The following is a 19,237-nucleotide window of genomic DNA, read 5'->3' as shown; positions in this document are numbered from 1 at the left end:
TTAGGGCAAGATTTTTTATTATAAGATCCCTCAAGTCTGAGGTCATAAACCCTATAATCTTACCATAATCCCCAATATAGAGCTCCAAATTTACAAGGCTATCAAACACATGTGAAAGGTCAGGAAGTACAATAATTACTATCTTCCTAAGAATTCCTGTTCACTTACAATTGTATTTGGTTGTCTTTAAAAAGACACCTTTAAAGAGGTGTCTTGAAAAGGTTCCGTTAGCTCTTCTAAAGACCTGAAAGGTATACTGTATATTTAAAAAATACATTATATATCTTCTAGACTTTAATTTGTGCTTTCCATTTCTCTTGAGCAGTAATAACAGCCTTTGCATGAAGACCATAGTGTATGCTATTGGCCACATACCTAAGGATAGAGTTATTGAGTGCTACATACATCTATCCAGGGATATCACTGGTTTTAAGCCTGAGAGACTCAGAACTGTACCATTTGTTTGGATGGGGATGGCAAACATGTGCAAGAGGGGAGGGAGAAGGATATCTACAAGTGGCCAAGGGAGAATTCTCAGAAAATACTGAGAAAAACTCAGGTAATTTTCTATTGCAGCTAGTCAGCTTTCAATTTCAATTTTATTTTAATTGACATTAGAATATATTTTTCAATACAGTAAATCATATAATCTATTTGCATACTTTTAAAATTTCAAAACAGTAAATCATATCTATTTGAATACTTTTAAAATTTCAAAACAGTAAATCATATCTATTTGAATACTTTTAAAATTTCAAAGTTCTTTCATAATATATTATCCCATTTTTCTCCCTAGTTTTTATTTATAAAAATTATTTGTTTACATATCACATATTTACACATCTGCAGATTTTCTTAAATTCCCACCAAACTGAAGTGAATTTCTAAGTAGAGCAGACATTATTGTCCTTATATCTGAGCACAGTTCAGCCAGTCATTGCTAGAGTGGTCACTAGAAGCCAAAGCTTTTTCATGAAGTTAGATAACTTTGATTAATCACTGTGCCGCCTGCTATTGTTGTGACCTTAGACAAGTTATTTCACCTTTCTGAAACTCAGCTTTATCATCTGCAAAATGGATATAATAATTATCTGCCCAACAGATTATAAGGATTAAATGCAATAATATGTATAAATATCTGAAATGTTTGTACAGTAAATATTAGCTCTCTTCTTCCCTTGCCCCCTCTTCTTTGCCTCCTAGACTGGAGTGCTTCCCATTTTAAATTATTAATGATTATCATAATAGCAACTACAACGAGGTATGAAATGATGCTTCTGTACTATAACATTCTATATGACTTTTTAAAAAAAATTGTGGTAAGAACACTTAACATGAGACCTACCCTGATAAATTTTTTTGTTTATTGCAGTAACATTGGTTTATAACATTGTATAAATTTCAGGTGTACATCATTATACTTCTATTTCTGCATAGATTACATCATGTTCACCACCCAAATACTAATTACAACCCATCACCACACACATGTGCCGAATTATCCCTTTTGCCCTCCTCCCTCCCCCCTTCCCCTCTGGTAACCACCAATCCAATCTCTGTCCCTATGTGTTTGTTTATTGTTGTTCTTATCTACTACTTAATGAAGGAAATCATATGGTATTTGACCTTCTCCCTCTGACTTACTTCACTTTGCATAATACCCTCAATGTCCATCCATGTTGTCACAAATGGCTGGATTTCATCGTTTCTTATGGCTGAGTAGTATTCCATTGTGTATATAAACCACATCTTCTTTATCCATTTGTCCCTTGATGGGCACTTAGGTTGCTTCCAAGTCTTGGCTATTGTGAATAACGCTGCAATGAACACAGGGGTGCATGTATCTTTATGCATTGATGTTTTCAAGTTCTTTGGATAAATACCCAGCAGTGGAATAGCTGGATCATATGGTAGTTCTATCCTTGATTTTTTGAGGAATCTCCATACTGTTTTCCAAACTGCACCGGTTTGCACTCCCACCAGCAGAGTATGAGAGTTCCCTTCTCTCCACATCCTCTCCAACACTTGTTGTTTCCTGTCTTGTTAATTATAGCCATTCTGACGGGCGTGAATGATATCTCATTGTAATTTTGATTTGCATTTCCGTGATAGTTAATGATTTTGAACATCTTTTCATGTGTCTGTTGGCCATCTGTATATCTTCTTTGGAGAAATGTCTGTTCAGGTCTTTTGCCCATATTTTAATTGGGTTGGTAGTTTTTTTGTTGTTGAGATGCATGAGTTCTTTATATATTTTGGAGATTAAGCCCTTATCAGATGCATGGTTTGCAAATATCTTCTCCCAATTGTTAGGTTGTCTTTTCGTTTTGTTGATGGTTTCCTTTGCTGTGCAGAAGCTTTATAGTTTGATGTAGTCCCATTTGTTTATTTTTTCTATTGTTTCTCTTGCCCGGTCACACATGGTGCTTGAAAATATGTTGCTAAGACCGATGTCGAAGAGTGTACTGCTTATGTTTTCTTCTAGAATTTTCATAGTTTCAGGTCTTACATTCAAGTCTTTAATCCATTTTGAGTTAATTTTTGTGTATGGTGTAAGGTAAGGGTCTACTTTCATTTTTTTGCATGTGGCTATCCAGTTTTCCCAACACCATTTGTTGAAGAGACTTTCTTTTCTCCATTGTATGTTCTTGGCTCCTTTGTCAAAGATTAGCTGTCCATAGATGTGTGGGTTTATTTCTGGGCTTTCGATTCTATTCCATTGATCTGTGTGTCTGTTTTTGTGCCAGTACCATGCTGTTTTGGTTACTATAGCTTTGTAGTATATTTTGAAATCAGGGAGTATGATACCTCCAGCTTTGTTCTTTTTTCTCAGGATTCCTTTAGCTATTCAGGGTCTTTTGTTGTTCCAAATAAATTTTAGGAATCTTTGTTCTATTTCTGTGAAAAATGTTGCTGGAACTTTGATAGGGATTGCATTGAATCTATAGATTGCTTTAGGAAGTATGGACATCTTAACTATGTTAATTCTTCCAATCCAAGAGCACGGAATATCTTTGCATTTCCTTGTGTCTTCTTCAGTTTCTTTCAGCAATGTTTTATAGTTTTCCGTGTACAGCTCTTTCACCTCTTTGGTTAAGTTTATTCCTAGGTATTTTATTCTTTTTGTTGCAATTGTAAATGGGATGGTATTCTTAATTTCTCTTTCTGCTACTTCGTTGTTAGTGTATAGAAATGCAACTGATTTTTGTATGTTGATTTTGTATCCTGAAACTTTACCATATTCATTTATTACTTCTAAAAGTTTTCTGGTGGATTCTTTAGGGTTTTCTTTATATAAAATCATGTTATCTGCAAATAGTGACAGTTTCACTTCTTCCTTTCCAATTTGGATCCCTTTTATTTCTTCCTCTTGCCTGATTGCTCTGGCTAGGACTTCCAGGACTATGTTAAATAGGAGTGGTGACAGTGGGCATCCTTGTCTGGTTCCTGTTCTTAGAGGGATAGCTTTCAGTTTTTCACCATTGAGGATGATATTAGCTGTGGGTTTCTCATATATGGCCTTTATTATGTTGAGGTACTGTCCTTCTATCCGCATTTTATTCAGAGTTTTTATCATAAATGGATGCTGTATCTTGTGAAATGCTTTCTTTGCATCTATTGAGATGATCATGTGATTTTTATTCTTCATTTTATTAATGTGGTGTATCACGTTGATTGATTTGTTTTTGTTTTTGTTTTTGTTTTTTAAGATTTTATTTATTTATTTTTTCCCCCAAAGCCCCAGCGGATAGTTGTATGTCATAGCTGCACATCCTTCTAGTTGCTGTATGTGGGACACGGCCTCAGCATGGCCGGAGAAGCGGTGCGTCGGTGCACGCCCGGGATCCGAACCCGGGCCGCCAGCAGCGGAGTGCGTGCACTTAACCGCTAAGCCACCGGGGCGGCCCACGTTGATTGATTTGTGAATGTTAAACCATCCCTGCATACCTGGAATAAATCCCACTTGATCATGGTGTGTAATCTTTTTAACGTTGTTGTATGCGATTTGCTAGTATTTTGTTGAGGATTTTTGCATTGATGTTCATCAGTGATATTGGCCTGTAATTTTCTTTTTTTGTGTTGTGCTTGTCTGGTTTTGGTATCAGGGTAATGTCAGCTTCGTAGAATGAGTTAGGGAGCTTCGCTCCCTCCTCAATTTTTTGGAAGAGTTTGAGAAGGATAGGTATTAAGTCTTCTTTGAATGTTTGGTAGAATTCACCAGGTAAGCTGTCTGGTCCTGGACTTTTATTTTTGGGGAGGTTTTTGATTACTGTTTCGATCTCCTTACTGGTGATTGGTCTATTCAAATTCTCTACTTCTTCTTGATCCAGTTTTGGAAGGTTGTATGATTCTAAGAATTTATCCATTTCTTCCAGATTGTCGAATTGGTTGGCATATAGCTTTTCATAGTATTCTCTTATAATCTTTTGTATTTCTGAGGTGTCTGTTGTAATTTCTCCTCTTTCGTTTCTGATTTTACTTATTTGTGCCTTCTCTCTTTTTTTCTTGGTGAGTCTGGCAAAAGGTTTGTCAATTTGGTTTATCTTTTCAAAGAACCAGCTCTTGGTTTCATTAATTTTTTCTATTGTTTTTTTGGTCTCTATTTCATTTATTTCTGCTCTGATTTTTATTATTTCCCTTCTTCTACTGATTTGGGGCTTTTTTTGTTCTTCTTTTTCCAGTTCCTTTAGGTGTTTTGTTAGAGTGTTTATTTGAGATTTTTCTTGTTTGTTGATATAGGCCTGTATTGCTATACACTTCCCTCTTAGAACCGCTTTTGCTGTATCCCATAAATTCTGGCATGTCTTATTTTCATTTTCATTTGTCTCCAGGTATTTTTTGATTTCTTCTTTGATTTCTTCATTGACCCAGTCGTTGTTCAGTAGCATTTTGTTTAATCTCCACATATTTGTGGCTTTTCTGATTTTCTTCCTATAGTTGATTTCTAGTTTCATACTGTTGTGGTCAGAAAAGATGCTTGGTATTATTTCAATCTTCTTAAATTTATGGAGACTTGTTTTGTGGCCTAATATGTGATCAGTCCTGGAGAATGTTCCATGTGCATTTGAAAAGAACGTGTATTCTTCAGTTTTTGGATGGAATGCTCGGTATATATCTACTAGGTCCATCTGTTATAGTGTGTCATTTAAGGCCGATGTTTCCTTATTGATCTTCTGTTTGGATGATCTATCCATTGGTATAAGTGGAGTGTTAAAGTCCCCTACTATTATTGGGTTGCTGTCTATTTCTGTTTTTATGTCTGTTAATAATTGCTTTATATATTTAGGTGCACCTACATTGGGTGCGTAGATATTTACAAGTGTTATATCCTCTTGTTGGATTGTTCCCTTGATCATTATGTAATGCCCTTCTTTGTCTCTTTTTACAGTTTTTGTCTTAAAGTCTATTTTGTCTGATATGAGTACTGCTACCCCAGCTTTCTTTTCATTGCCATTTGCGTGGAGTATCTTTTTCCATCCCTTCACTTTCAGTTTGTGAGTGTCTTTAGGTCTGAAGTGTGTCTCTTGTATGCAGCATATATATGGGTCTTGTTTTTTTATCCAGTCAGCCACTCTATGCCTTTTAATTGGAGCATTTAGTCCATTGACGTTTAAAGTAGCTATTGATAAGTATGTACTTACTGCCATTTTTTAACTTTTTTTCCCTCAGTGTTTTAGTAGTCCTTCTCTGTTCCTTTCTTCTTCTATACAGAATTGATGGTCTCTTTAGTTTGACCTCTGTCTGAAAGCTCTACTCTTTAACTCCCCTCCTCCCTGCTTTTATGTTTTTGATATCATATCTAACCTCTTTTTTGTGCATTTGTATCCATTACCCTCTTATCATGGAAATAGATAATTTTTCCTATTTGTGGTCTTCTCTTTTCCCCTTAAATCAGTCCCTTTAACATTTCTTGTAGCACTGGTTTCTTGGTGACAAACTCCTTTAATTTTTGCTTGTCTGGGAAATTTTTGATCTCTCCTTCCATTTTGAATGATAATGTTGCTGGGTAGAGTATTCTTGGCTGTACATTTTTTCCTTTTAGCACTTTAAATATATCGTGCCACTCTCTTCTAGCCTGTAAGGTTTCTGCTGAGAAGTCAGCTGATAGCCTTATGGGGTTTCCTTTGTATGTAACTTGACTTTCTCTTGTGGCTTTTAGGATTCTCTCTTTATCTTGAATTCTGGACATTTTGATTATGATGTGTCTTGGTGTGGGCCTCTTTGGGTTTATCTTGTTTGGGGTTCTCTGTGCTTCCTGTACCTGGATGTCTGTTTCCTTCCTTAGGTTAGGGAAGTTTTCATCTATTATTTCTTGAAATAGATTCTCTGCCCCTTTGTCTCGCTCTTCTCCTTCCAGGACACCTATAACACGGATGTTAGTGCGCTTGATGTTGTCCCAGAGGTCCCTTAGACTGTCCTCACTCTTTTTAATTCTTTTCTCTTTTACCTGTTGTCTTGACATGAGTACAGCCATGTTTGGCCACTCCATTGACCTACAGCCACCAGCACAAAAAAGAAATACAAGGCTGCTTTCTGCGTGGTGGGAACTGGCCCTTCTCTCACGGAGGGAGTTGCAAGTTGTAACATTTCAAGGCTCTTGGAGCGTCGTAGCACGGGATGGACTGGCCATCTGTGCCGGGCTGGGACGATAACCAAAGAGAACAATGCACGTACGCAACTACTGGGCTGGGACGTTAGCCAGGGGGCTCAGTGCACGTACGCCACTGATAACCATTTGTGCATGGGAACACTAAATGCTTGCTCTGCAAACTCTGTAATTGCTTACTCTGAAAATTACTGATGGTATAAAAACTGCTGGAAACTGAGACCGGGTGAGAGTTCCACCTGTGGAAGGGACACCTTGCCCAGGACGTGTGATCCTTGCCCAGCCGCGTCGATTGACAGGGCTCTCCCGGCAGTGGGGCGTGGATGTTGTGAGTAACTGATTTGATGTGAAGTAATTGATTTGATGTGTTCTCTTTTCGGTTAACCTGGTGTTTCTCTTTCCGGTTGATTTGTGTCATTTCTCTTCAGCCGATGTGGGTGTTTTCCCTTTCCAGTCGGGCTGATGTTTTTTCCTCTTAATATTTGACCTATTTGATCTGTTTGCAGACTGTCACCTTTACTATCCTCTATATAATAAAATATACCTTCAGCCCATTTGTTTGGAGTGGAAAGTGTCTTTTACGTCTCCGATCGAATCCCCGAACCTCTGATAACATAATTGGCGCTGTGAGCAGGATTCGATTAAGGAGATGCCTTTCCTATTCAAACGAAAGGTCACTGAAGCCAAGGTGGAAGAAATTCCAGGATGGGAGGACCCTCCCTTTTGCACTCTGGCTGGGGAGTGGGCTCGTAGGTCAGGGTTATGTGAAGCTTGGGATGCTCGTCTGCGACAATTTGAACCGTTGGATGTGACCAAAGCTTTGCAGACGGTGGAAAGGAAAAAGAAAGATGATGTTTCTTTTTTGGCACGGCGAGGTTGGTGTTTGTTGACTGCTTATCGTCGGGCTATAGAAGATAGGGATAAGATACAGAAAGAGAAGGCACTCTTGGAAAAAGAGAATTCAGATTTGCAGTCTCGCTTGGCTATGATTCAATGTCAATATCATGCACTGGGAGATCAGGCTCGTAACTACCAAGCTATAGCAGAAAAGGCTGCTGTAAGAGTTGCCAAATATAAATATAGAAAGAGGAGAGGAAAGGTAAATGAACGAAAAGTTCATATGGCCATAGCATCGGCCGGTCCTAAGTGGGACCCGGACACATGGGATGGTGATATCTGGGATGATGATTCTGAAACTGATTATGAGGAAGAGGAAAAACCGCCCAAACGCACAGAGGCACGTCCTCTTCGCCGGCGGCGGATGGAAATGGATGGTAATCATCCTGTAAGGAAAGATGTGATTGAGGATTTTAACCAGCAAGAAATTTCTGACATTTTAGCCCGGGCTACACAAAAGCCTGGAGAAGCCATCATAACCTGGCTTGTTCGCCTATATGATATGGGCGCTACAGGAATTAATCTGGATGCAGGAGATGCTTTTAAATTTGTAATTTTGTCCAATGATCCAGTAATACGGGGAGCTTTCAGAGATTGGAGCATGAATGCTCACCCCCCAAATGATCGTGGACAAGACACTGATGGTACGACTTTATTGGCTCTTGCAGTAAAAGGAGCTCAAGATAAATACCCCACGGATGATATGTGGCCAGACACTAATAGACCCTGGTATACTTTAAAAGATTGTGTTCAAAAGATGAGAGAAGAAACCATGAAGCGGGCTGTGTTTCTGGGGTGTGGTGAAGCTTTAAATGAAATGACTTTAAGTGTCCAGGTGCGAAACAGGTTGATAAAAACTGCACCTCCGGCATACAAACAAATAATTACAACCCTTCTCATGAATGAAACTGAAAGCCCTATATCAACACTTGCAGATAAGATTATGCAGCTAGCAGACTTGGGAGACTGGCAGACAACTGAAAACTCTCCAAGAAGAGAAAAAGAGAAACATTCTTTAAAAGATAAAATAACTCGAGGTGATATGTTTTTGGCCCTACTCCAGGCAGGAGTACCTAAAGACCAGATGGATGGAGTTGACACTAGAGAATTATGGAAACTATATAAAGAAAAAGGGCTGAATGTAAAACAAGTGAACAGAAGGGACAGTATAGAGAATGCTTCCAACCCAGTGCCTACTGCACCTAGTGCACCACCTCCTCCCTTGGATCCTCTTCTTGCTGACTTATGTGATTGAGGGGAAGGCCAAACCTCTGTATCGATTAGTGCCACTATAAGAAAAGATATTAGACCACATGTACCAATTAAAATATTTTGGAAGAATGGATCTACAACTAGTGTGAAGGCACTTGTGGATACAGGGGCAGAGGCCACCCTTATCTATGGGAATCCAACTAAGTTTCAAGGTACATCAATTCTGATAACTGGATTGGGAGGAAAAGAAATCCAGGCAGTTACCACTAATCTTTCTATGCAAATTGGGCAACTACCCCAGCGCACATATCTAGTTATGATTGTACCAATACCAGAATATATAATTGGGATTGATATTCTAAAAGGATTGACATTAAATTTGGCTGATGGACAATACCAATTTGCTATTAGAGCTTTGTCTTTTCATATTAATGCTGTAATTGTGGGATGTTTGCATCATGAAGGAGAAATTCCACCTGCTACGCAAGTGATCAATCAAAGACAGTATCGCATCCCTGGAGGACAACAAGAAATATCTGAGACCATAGAAGATTATTTGGCTGTAAAAGTCCTTCGCAGAGAAACTACAGCCTGGAATAATCCTATCTGGCCTGTTAAAAAAGGTGATGGGACATGGAGAATGACTGTAGATTACAGAGAACTAAACAAAGTGACTCCGGCTATTCAAGCGGCCGTCCCTGATTTGATTACTCTTATAGAAAAAGTGCAATGTTATCCAGGCACTTGGTATGCAGTCATAGACTTGGCTAATGCCTTTTTCACCATACCTATACCTAAAAGTGTCCAAGGACAGTTTGCTTTCACGTGGCTGGGACAACAATATACCTTTACTAGACTTCCTCAGGGATATGTGCATAGTCCCACTATCTGCCATCGACAGGTTGCTGAAACCTTGGCAAAGGTACCTGCTTCTGATGATGTCCAAATAGTACATTATATAGATGATATTATGATCCAAGGAAATGAAGAAGAAAAGGTACAACAACAGTTAGAAAAAGTAATGGACATACTTGAGGAGGATGGATGGAAAACTAATCCAGCTAAAATTCAGGGCCCGAGTTCAAATGTTAAACTTTTGGGAGTACTTTGGAATAATGGAAAACAAGAAATTTTACCTAAAGCTAGACAAAAGATATTAGATTTTGCAGCACCTCGTAACAAAAAGGAAGCACAAAAATTTATTGGATTATTTGGATTTTGGAGGGCACATATTCCACATTTAAGTCGGCTCCTTGCACCTTTATATAAAGTTACCAGGAAAAAATATGAATTTGAATGGGGAATGGAACAAAAAGAAGCTTTTGAAGCAGCCAAGCATGCTATTCAGACTGCTTTAGATCTATGGCCAATTAAACCGGGACCCATTGAGTTACAGGTAGATGTCATTGATCAGTATGCCAGCTGGAGTCTATGGCAAAAACAAGGTGCCCAACGTTATCCTCTGGGATTTTGGAGTCGCAAGCTTCCCTGTTCCAGTGAAAGATATAGTCCTTTTGAAAAACAGTTGTTAGCCTGCTACTGGGCTCTAATAGACTCAGAAAGCCTTACCCTGGGACATGAGGTAATTATGCGACCCCAAATACCCATCATGCAATGGATTCATAGCACGCCTGTTACTCATAAAATTGGACAAGCACAAGAATTTAATATTATCAAATGGAAATGGTATATTCAAGACCGGGCCAAACCTGGCCCAAAGGGGTTGTCTCTATTGCATGAACAAGTGTCTCAATATAGCAGTGAACCAACTGTGTCACCTAAGACTGATATAACAGAATCTCCTGTTAAATGGGGTGTCTCATATGATCAATTGACTGAAGAACAACAAAACCATACGTGGTTTACAGATGGTTCTGCCAAAATGATATCAAGCTCACGGAAATGGAAAGCAGTTGCCTATAACCCATCCACCCAACAAACAATTGTCACCACCGGAGATAATATGAGTAGCCAATATGCTGAACTCTATGCGGTGTATCAGGCACTTCAACAAGAACAGGGGCAACAATGTCATATATATACTGATTCGTGGGCAGTGGCACAAGGTTTGGCAACGTGGATGCCACAATGGAAAAAACATGATTGGAAAATTAATGATAAAGAAATATGGGGAAAGAAATTATGGGAAGACATATGGTTATGGTGTCAAAATACAATTGTTACTGTATTTCATGTTGATGCTCACAGTTCTTTAATTTCTGCAGAACGAAAGCATAATTCTCATGCTAATCAGCTGGTGCAGATTCGTGCAACGCACAACCCAGGCTTAGCACAATGGGTCCACGAAAGAGTGGACACTTGGGAGAACAAGCTTCATACAGGTGGGCACAACAAAGGGGAATCCTTGTCACCCATGATGATATTGCCACTGCAGTACAACAGTGTCAGTTATGCCAACAGTTAAATAAACGGGAGTTCCACACCCTACCAAGGTCATATCCAAAAGGGATTATTTCCCGCCCATACCTGGCAAATAGATTTTATTGGACCATTGCCAAATTCTTGTGGATATACTTATGCCTGCACTGCTGTTGATACATATTCTGGTTATTTATTGGCTATACCAGCTAAAGTGGCCACCCAACAGAGTGCCATAAAATTATTAGATATAATCAAGTTATATTATGGAACACCAAGGCAAATTCAGAGTGACAACGGTTCCCACTTTACAGGTAAGTTGATTCAAACCTATACCAAGGAAAATTATATAGAATGGATTTATCATATACCTTATTACCCCCAAGCTGCAGGCCTCATAGAACGAATGAATGGATTGCTTAAACAACAATTGAAGAAACTTGGTCATGGCTCATTAAAGGGGTGGCACAACCATCTAAGTACTGCTCTAAATGTGTTAAATAACAGGCCATTAGGCCCTAATGAGACTCCTCTGTCAAGGTTGTTACCAGCAAAGATTACAGAAGTGGCAGCCGCCACCCATGAGCTTATGACCTTAACCTATTGGCCCCTGACTCAGTCTGCTAAACCGCCTTTTCGTGCCACGGCCGAAGCGGCTGGATTGGATTTATCTACTGTTCATTCTATTCAATTGCCCCCTAAGAAGCAGTCTATAGTCCCTACTGGGATAGGGGTACAATTTCCCAAAAATACCTTTGGTTTGTTAAAAGGACGCTCTGGACTGGCAGCAAAAGGTATTGATGTACTAGGAGGAGTTATTGATCCAGATTATCAAGGAGAAATAAAATTTATATTATATAATGGTAGTGACACAGTACTAACTGTAGAGTCTGGGGAACGAGTGGGACAATTATTGGTGCTTCCCCTCCTGACTCCAAATGTGTCACAAGGACAACCTCCAAGTGAATTAACTAAAAGAGGAATGCAAGGATTTGGGTCTACAGATGGATGGAAACCTGGAGCAAAGGTGTGGGTGACACATCCACCCAATGCGGCTCCACGTGCCGCAGAAGTAGTGGCCCAAGGGCCCACTGCAACGCTCATAGTAATGTATCCAGGAAATGAACAATTATATCATGTCCCTAAAAATTCTGTTTCTTTGCGTGAATAGATATTCCTGCTGTGTTTGCTATGCTGTGCTGCACTTCCATGTCTGCTGCAGACCTACATGCCAACTAATGTCTCCGTAGGACAACCTTTGACCCTGCACTGCTGGACCAACTGCTCTACACCAGTGGGACCTATAACCTGGACTATGAATGGCCGAGAAATTTGGTCTCAGAAACATCAAGCAATCTCTCAGTATAAGCCTATATCTGACCAGTCACGGAGAACTGGTTATAATTTCTCTATTACCCTGCCTTCTGCTACCCTCTGTGATGGGGGCTGGTCTGGACTTCTGCAAGCTAATTTGTTAGGCCTAAGTGTTATCTTATCTAATGTTATCTTTGATGCTGTACATGATTTGCAAGATCAAGTTAATAACATTTCATATTCTAAGGGGTTGTTTGATTGGTTACCTTGGGGTTTGGGTCCTTTATTGCGAGATAGTTTTATAATTATTGTAGTCATTGGATTTTGGATTCTTGGATGTGCCTTATGTACTTGCGTACGAAGTTCATTGTTTGTGCGTATGGTGTCTTATGGTTAATGGAGACGGCCACGGCCGAATATGTCTTGACATGAGTACAGCCATGTTTGGCCGCTCCATTGACCTACAGCCACCAGCACAAAAAAGAAATACAAGGCTGCTTTCTGCGTGGTGGGAACTGGCCCTTCTCTCACGGAGGGAGTTGCAAGTTGTAACATTTCAAGGCTCTTGGAGCGTCGTAGCACGGGATGGACTGGCCATCTGTGCCGGGCTGGGACGATAACCAAAGAGAACAATGCACGTACGCAACTACTGGGCTGGGGCGTTATCCAGGGGCTCAGTGCACGCACGCCACTGATAACCATTTGTGCATGGGAACACTAAATGCTTGCTCTGCAAACTCTGTAATTGCTTACTCTGAAAATTACTGATGGTATAAAAACTGCTGGAAACTGAGACCGGGTGAGAGTTCCACCTGTGGAAGGGACACCTTGCCCAGGACGTGTGATCCTTGCCCAGCCGCGTCGATTGACAGGGCTCTCCCGGCAGTGGGGCGTGGATGTTGTGAGTAACTGATTTGATGTGAAGTAATTGATTTGATGTGTTCTCTTTTCGGTTAACCTGGTGTTTCTCTTTCCGGTTGATTTGTGTCATTTCTCTTCAGCCGATGTGGGTGTTTTCCCTTTCCAGTCGGGCTGATGTTTTTTCCTCTTAATATTTGACCTATTTGATCTGTTTGCAGACTGTCACCTTTACTATCCTCTATATAATAAAATATACCTTCAGCCCATTTGTTTGGAGTGGAAAGTGTCTTTTACGTCTCCGATCGAATCCCCGAACCTCTGATAACACCTGTTCAGCTTGGGTAATTTCTTCTAGTCTTTTGTCCAGCTCACAGATCCGTTCTTCTGTATCCTCTACTCTGCTTTTGAGTCCCTCTAGTGAATTTTTCATTTCCAGTATTGTATTCTTCATTTCTGACTGGTTCTTTTTTATATCTTCCATTTCTTTGTTGACATTCTCACTGAATTCATCTATTCTTCTCCCCAGGTCAGTGAGCATCCTTAACACTCTTAGTTTGAACTCTCTGTTGGGTAGGTTGCTCATTTCTGTTTCACTTAGTTCCTTTTCTGGGGTTTTGTCCTGTTCCCTTACTTGGAATGTGTTCCTTTGCCTCCTCATTTTGCTTCTTTCCCTGTCTTGTTTCTACATATTAGGTAGGTCAGCTACGTCTTCTGTTCTTGGATAGGTGACCTTATGTAAGTGATGCTTTAGGCGGCCTGCAGTGTGCTTCCCTCAGTTCTCAATGTTCCAGGGGTGACCCTATGTGGGCTACGTGTGTCCTTCTGTTGTGGCCTGTTTGCTCTCTCTGTAGGCACCCAGGGAGGCCGAGTTATGCTCCTGGCCAGCTGTTGTAATGCTCGGCTGCTTGTAGTTGTTGTGGGCCCTTCAGTCTCTTTATCAGGTGTGGGGAGCCCCAGCACAATTGGCTGCAAATTCTAATACCACATTTGTGTTGCAGTATTTCTTTTAAGCGAGTAGGCCCCCAGCGTGGCAGGTTGTTAGGCTCAGGGCCTTACAAATGCTATAAGCCTCCAGCCTTTAGGTCTCTTGTCAGCTCTCTGAGGATTGCAGCTGGGTCGGGCTGGCCTCAGGCATGGGAGCACCCAATTGTTTCAAGCTTTGGAAGGTGGGGCAAACCCCCTGTGTGGGTCTTTGAGAAGCACAAGTCTTCTGCAGCTGACAAGCCCTGCCGCCCACAGCTCCACACACACAGTCAACACAGTCCTACCCCGTGTGCGCGCCCCAACCTCCCGAAGCGGACCCAGTCTCTCCACGGTGGGAGCCCCACACAATCCACCACCGCCTCACATTCTCCACCCGCTCCTTGTGCATGCCAACCCCACTGAAGCAGGTTCAGTTGCCAGGCTGCAGAGAATCCAGTCACCAATCTATGCAGGCCCACCAGTTGCCTGAGGGCTTGTTGTTGGTTGGGGCCAGTCTCTAGGGTGGGCTGCCTGCCCTGGCTGAGCTGGATTAAATCGGTGCTCTAGCGGGTGGGGCAGACCCTGGGCTAGCAGGCCCCAGGGAGAACTCCAATTGCGTCTGTGTCAGCACGCCCACCCAGGCCACAACAATGGCCGCCGCCAATGTCCCAGTCCAGGGAGAGGTCTCACCTCTCACCGAGATGCACTCAGGACCTATCAGGTGAGTCTCTTTTCACCAAAGTGCTGTGCACCTTTCTTTCTGGTGATTTTAGGTTGCTTTCTGAAACGAGTGAGTTTGCGCATGGGCCCTTTAAGAGCCGGTTTTAATTTCTTTGTGAACCAGCTTTTCTTGGGGTACTCCCCAATGTTTTAGTAGCAGTCAGATATTATGCCACTTGTCTGGATTGTGCTGAGTCCACAAAATGCCCACAGCGGGAGCGCTCCCCGGCTCAGGGCCCCGCTCCTCCAGGGAGGGCTGTGTACCTGTGGGCTGCTCCCGGGCGGCCGTGAGGTGCTGCGGCTTGTGAAGGTGGCGTTTTTCCTCTCTAGAAGGGAGTTTCTGCCTCTTCTACCTCAATTAGGATTGTCTGTTCTTGCAGGAGTTCCTCTTATCCAGTTTTCAGTTCTGTCTCAGGGGTAATTTTTCCACCAGTAGTTGTAAATTGGCTGTGTCCGCGGGAGGAGGTGAGTTCAGAGTCTGCCTACGCCGCCATCTTGACTTCTCCTATCTGTTAACAAATTTTTGAGTGTACAATATACTATTGTTGACTATAGGTACAACTTTGTACAGCAGATCTCTAGAGCTGATTCATCTTGCTTGACTGAAACTTTATGCCTGTTGATTGGTAACTCCCCATTTCCCCCTTCCCCCAGCCACTGGCAACCACCATTCCACTCTTTGATTCTATGAATTTGACTATTTTAGATACCTCATATAAGTGGAATCATGTAGTATTTGTCTTTCTGTGACTAGCTTTTTCATTTAGCATAATGTCCTCGAAGTTCATCCATGTTGTCACCTATTACAGAATTTCCTTCTTTTTTTAAGGCTGAATAGTATTCCACTGTATGTATTTACCACATTTTCTTTATCCATTCATCTGTTGATGGACGTTTAGGTTGTTTCCACATCTTGGCTATTGTGAATAGTGCTGCATCAACATAGGAGTGTTAATATCTCTTTGAGATCCTGATTTCAGTTCTTTTGGATAAATACCCAGAAGTGGGGTTGGCTGGATCATATGGTAGTTCTATTTTTAATTTTTTCAGGCACTGCCATATTGTTTTCCATAGTGGCAGCACCATTTTGCATTCTCACCAACAGTGTGCAAGGGTTCCAATTTCTCCACTTCCTGGTCAACATTTGTTGTCTTTTGTTTTTTTGATAATAGCCATCTTGATAGGTGTGAGGGGAGATCTCATTGTGGTTTTGATTTGCATTTCCCTGATGATTAGTGACATTTTTTCATATACCTGTTGGCCATTTGTATATCTTCTTTGGATATATGTCTGTTCAAGTCTCTAGCCAATTTTTTAATTTGGTTATTAGGATTTTTTACTATTGAGTTGTTACTGTTTTGGAGCTTAACCCCTTATCAGATATATGGTTTGCAAATATTTTCTCCGCTTCTGTAGGTTGCCTTTTCACTTTGTTGATTGTTTCCTTTGCTGTGCAGAAGCATTTTAGTTTGATGTAGTTCCACTTGTTTATTTTTGTTTTTGTTGCCTGTGCTTTTGATGACATGTCCATGAAATCATTGCCAAGACCAATGTTATGAAGCTTTTCCCCTAGGTTTTCTTCTAGGAGTTTTGGGTCTTATGTTCAAGTCTTTAATCCGTTTTGAGTTGATTTTTGTGTATATTGTAAGATAAGGGTCCAATTTGATTCTTTTGCACGTGGATATCCAGTTTTCCCAACAATATTTGTTAAAGAGACTATCCTTTCCCCATTGTGTATTCTTGGCACTCTTATTGAAGATCAGTTGACCATTTATGCATGGATTTATTTTTGAGCTCTCTATTCTGTTCCATTAGTCCGTATGTCTGTCTTATGCCAGTACCATACTGTTTTGATTACTATAGCTTTGTAATATATTTTGAAATCAAGAAGTGTGATGCCTCCCTCCAGCTTGATTCTTCTTTCTCAAAGTTAATTTGGCTATTTGTGGTCTTTTGTAGTTCCATATGAATTTTAGAATTGTTTTTTCTATTTCTGTGAAAAATGCCCTTGGGATTTTGAAAGGGATTTTTTGTAGATCACTTTGGGTATTACGGACATTTTAACAGTATTAATTCTTCCAATCCATGAACACAGGATGTATTTCAATTCGTTTGTGTTTTAATTTCTTTCATCACCTTTTTATAGTTTTCAGTATACAATTCTTTTACCTTCTTAGTTAAGTTTATTCCTAGGTATTTTATTCTTTTTGGAGCTATTGTAAATGGGATTGTTTTCCTAATTTCCTTTTGAGATAGTTTGTTGTTAGTGTATCTATATGGCTTTAAGGATTGTTTTTGTTAATTAGTTGGAGATCACACTAGATTATAAAGAGATTAATAAGGATTTTATTGAGAAAATTAAATGACTGTAATTTTTAAAACTTGTAAACTTTAAGGCATTATAATTATTATTTTGTTGAATTTCACTGGAGAAGTTAAAAATTAATTAAAATTAAAAAATTAGATTGAATCTAATTGTCCCTGAATTCAGAAGAATTTTTGAAATCTATTAAGACAAAGAAAACTACATTATTTTTAGAATAGGCTCAATTTTTGGGTGCGAGCTGGTGTTGAATTCTATGAGTACTTCAATATTAATAAGATACTTTGGCATCTTTGATGTAATACTGAAAATATGTAAAATACTAGAATCCTTACCCTGGGTTCAGTTCTGCCCTTCACAGCCAGCCAGGGATAAACACAGGAGGAGAAATGCCTTCTGTCCATTTTACAGGTTTCAGAGCGTGAGAAATTCACTTTGCCAACACAGTATCACTCATGGGTATACTGTCAGCTCAGAAAGTCCCGTTCTTCAAAATGATTTTCCACAGTTCATATTCAATGGATATGATATGGCAGAATCATCAGAACTCCATGCCTTTCTGCCTCTGCTTCTCCTCTCCTCAACTCTCTGTCCTAGAGTGACAGAGCTCCTAGGATATGCCATCCATGCATAAAGCCTTACCACACTGTTCCCGTTTCCCTCTCCCTGTTCCCCTGGCCTAACCCCTTTCTATGTCCCCATCCTCTGTTAGCTGTGGAACAAGAAGACCATTAACATTCAAATACTCTCATGGAATGGAGGAAGGGGCTCATTCCAGTGTTGTGGACTACAGAATCTGTGAAGAGTCAGTCTAGGATGCTCCCCAAAATGATAAAGATAACTGTTACACATTACATTTAGCTACATTTGGTTGCACTAGTTAGGCAAAGGAGGTTGACATGTCCTTTGTAACACAACCTTAGGCATATTATAATGAAAATATTTAGGTGTTGGGGTGTGTACATAAGAAAGGGGACAGGCCACAGAGTATTGGCCACATATGTGGTTGTGATACATTTTTATTTTCTATTGTGATGAAAAATGTGATTTTTGCACTGTTACTAAATAAATATACTAGTGACTTAGGTTTCACAATTTACATAGCTGATTGTTGTTTCACTATTTACATAACTAATATCATGCACTTTTGCCAGATATAAAATTACATATTTTTCCCCACTCTCCTGGCTCTATGTTTACATAACTGACACAGTCATACTCAATATGAACCAAAAACAGCTTTTGTTGATAGTAGCTACCATTTTCATATATGAACATTACAGGTAAAATTTCCTAGGAATTGCATTTATCTTTATGCACAACTAAGGAAATAAGTGAAAAAAAAAATCTAAACAAAAACCTCTTATTTCTTCTCATTTTTTTGTTGAGTAGAATGTTCCCTTTGCTAGAAGTGGTCAGCTAATGAATGACAGCCTGCTTACTTATGTATGAGTTACTTGCATCCTCGTTTTTACTGTTTCTTTTCTTGCTGATTTTCTTGGCATCTTTGGATGCTTTCCAATTCATTAGGAATTGTCTTTCCATATTTTTAATTTCTTTTCCATCAAGAAATTCTAGAGAAAAACATATGTCAAAAAATACAATATATAAATATAAATATATAGGTAAAATATATATACTTCTGGTTTAGGGCACATGAACTTCAGTTACATCACAGGCTAAAATAAATTTCTTTTTAAAATACCTTATTATACAACTTCTGTATTTTTTTTGAGCTTTTATTTATTTTTAATTACTTTTTTCTGATTTCAAAAAGAATATGTGCTTATTATAAACAACTGAAACATAATGGAAAAAACACAAAAAGGCTCTGTAATTATTATCCATACTGCTCCTTCCCATCACTGCCAAAGATAATCACTGTAAACAATCTGATGTATGGTCCCTTTAGGACCATATGTAAATTATATTGTTATTTTAAAAAACAAAATGTTGTCATA

At 39.7% G+C, this 19,237-nt stretch overlaps 1 protein-coding gene across 1 annotated transcript in view; it reads right to left on the bottom strand.

Moving 5' to 3' along the window:
* Nucleotides 1-19,237, bottom strand: part of PPP1R42 (protein phosphatase 1 regulatory subunit 42) — a 65,505-nt gene that overhangs the window by 7,251 nt on the left and 39,017 nt on the right. The window contains 1 exon segment of the mRNA XM_014792025.2: nt 18,719-18,850. Coding sequence (XP_014647511.1) covers nt 18,719-18,850 — 132 coding nt within the window.

Source organism: Ceratotherium simum, chromosome 31, assembly GCF_057802395.1.
Source record: "Ceratotherium simum simum isolate JZ-2026a chromosome 31, ASM5780239v1, whole genome shotgun sequence".
NCBI classification, from domain to species: Eukaryota; Metazoa; Chordata; class Mammalia; order Perissodactyla; family Rhinocerotidae; genus Ceratotherium; species Ceratotherium simum.
Note: the sequence above shows the minus strand (reverse complement) of the source record. Positions and strands in the feature narration are given on the sequence as shown.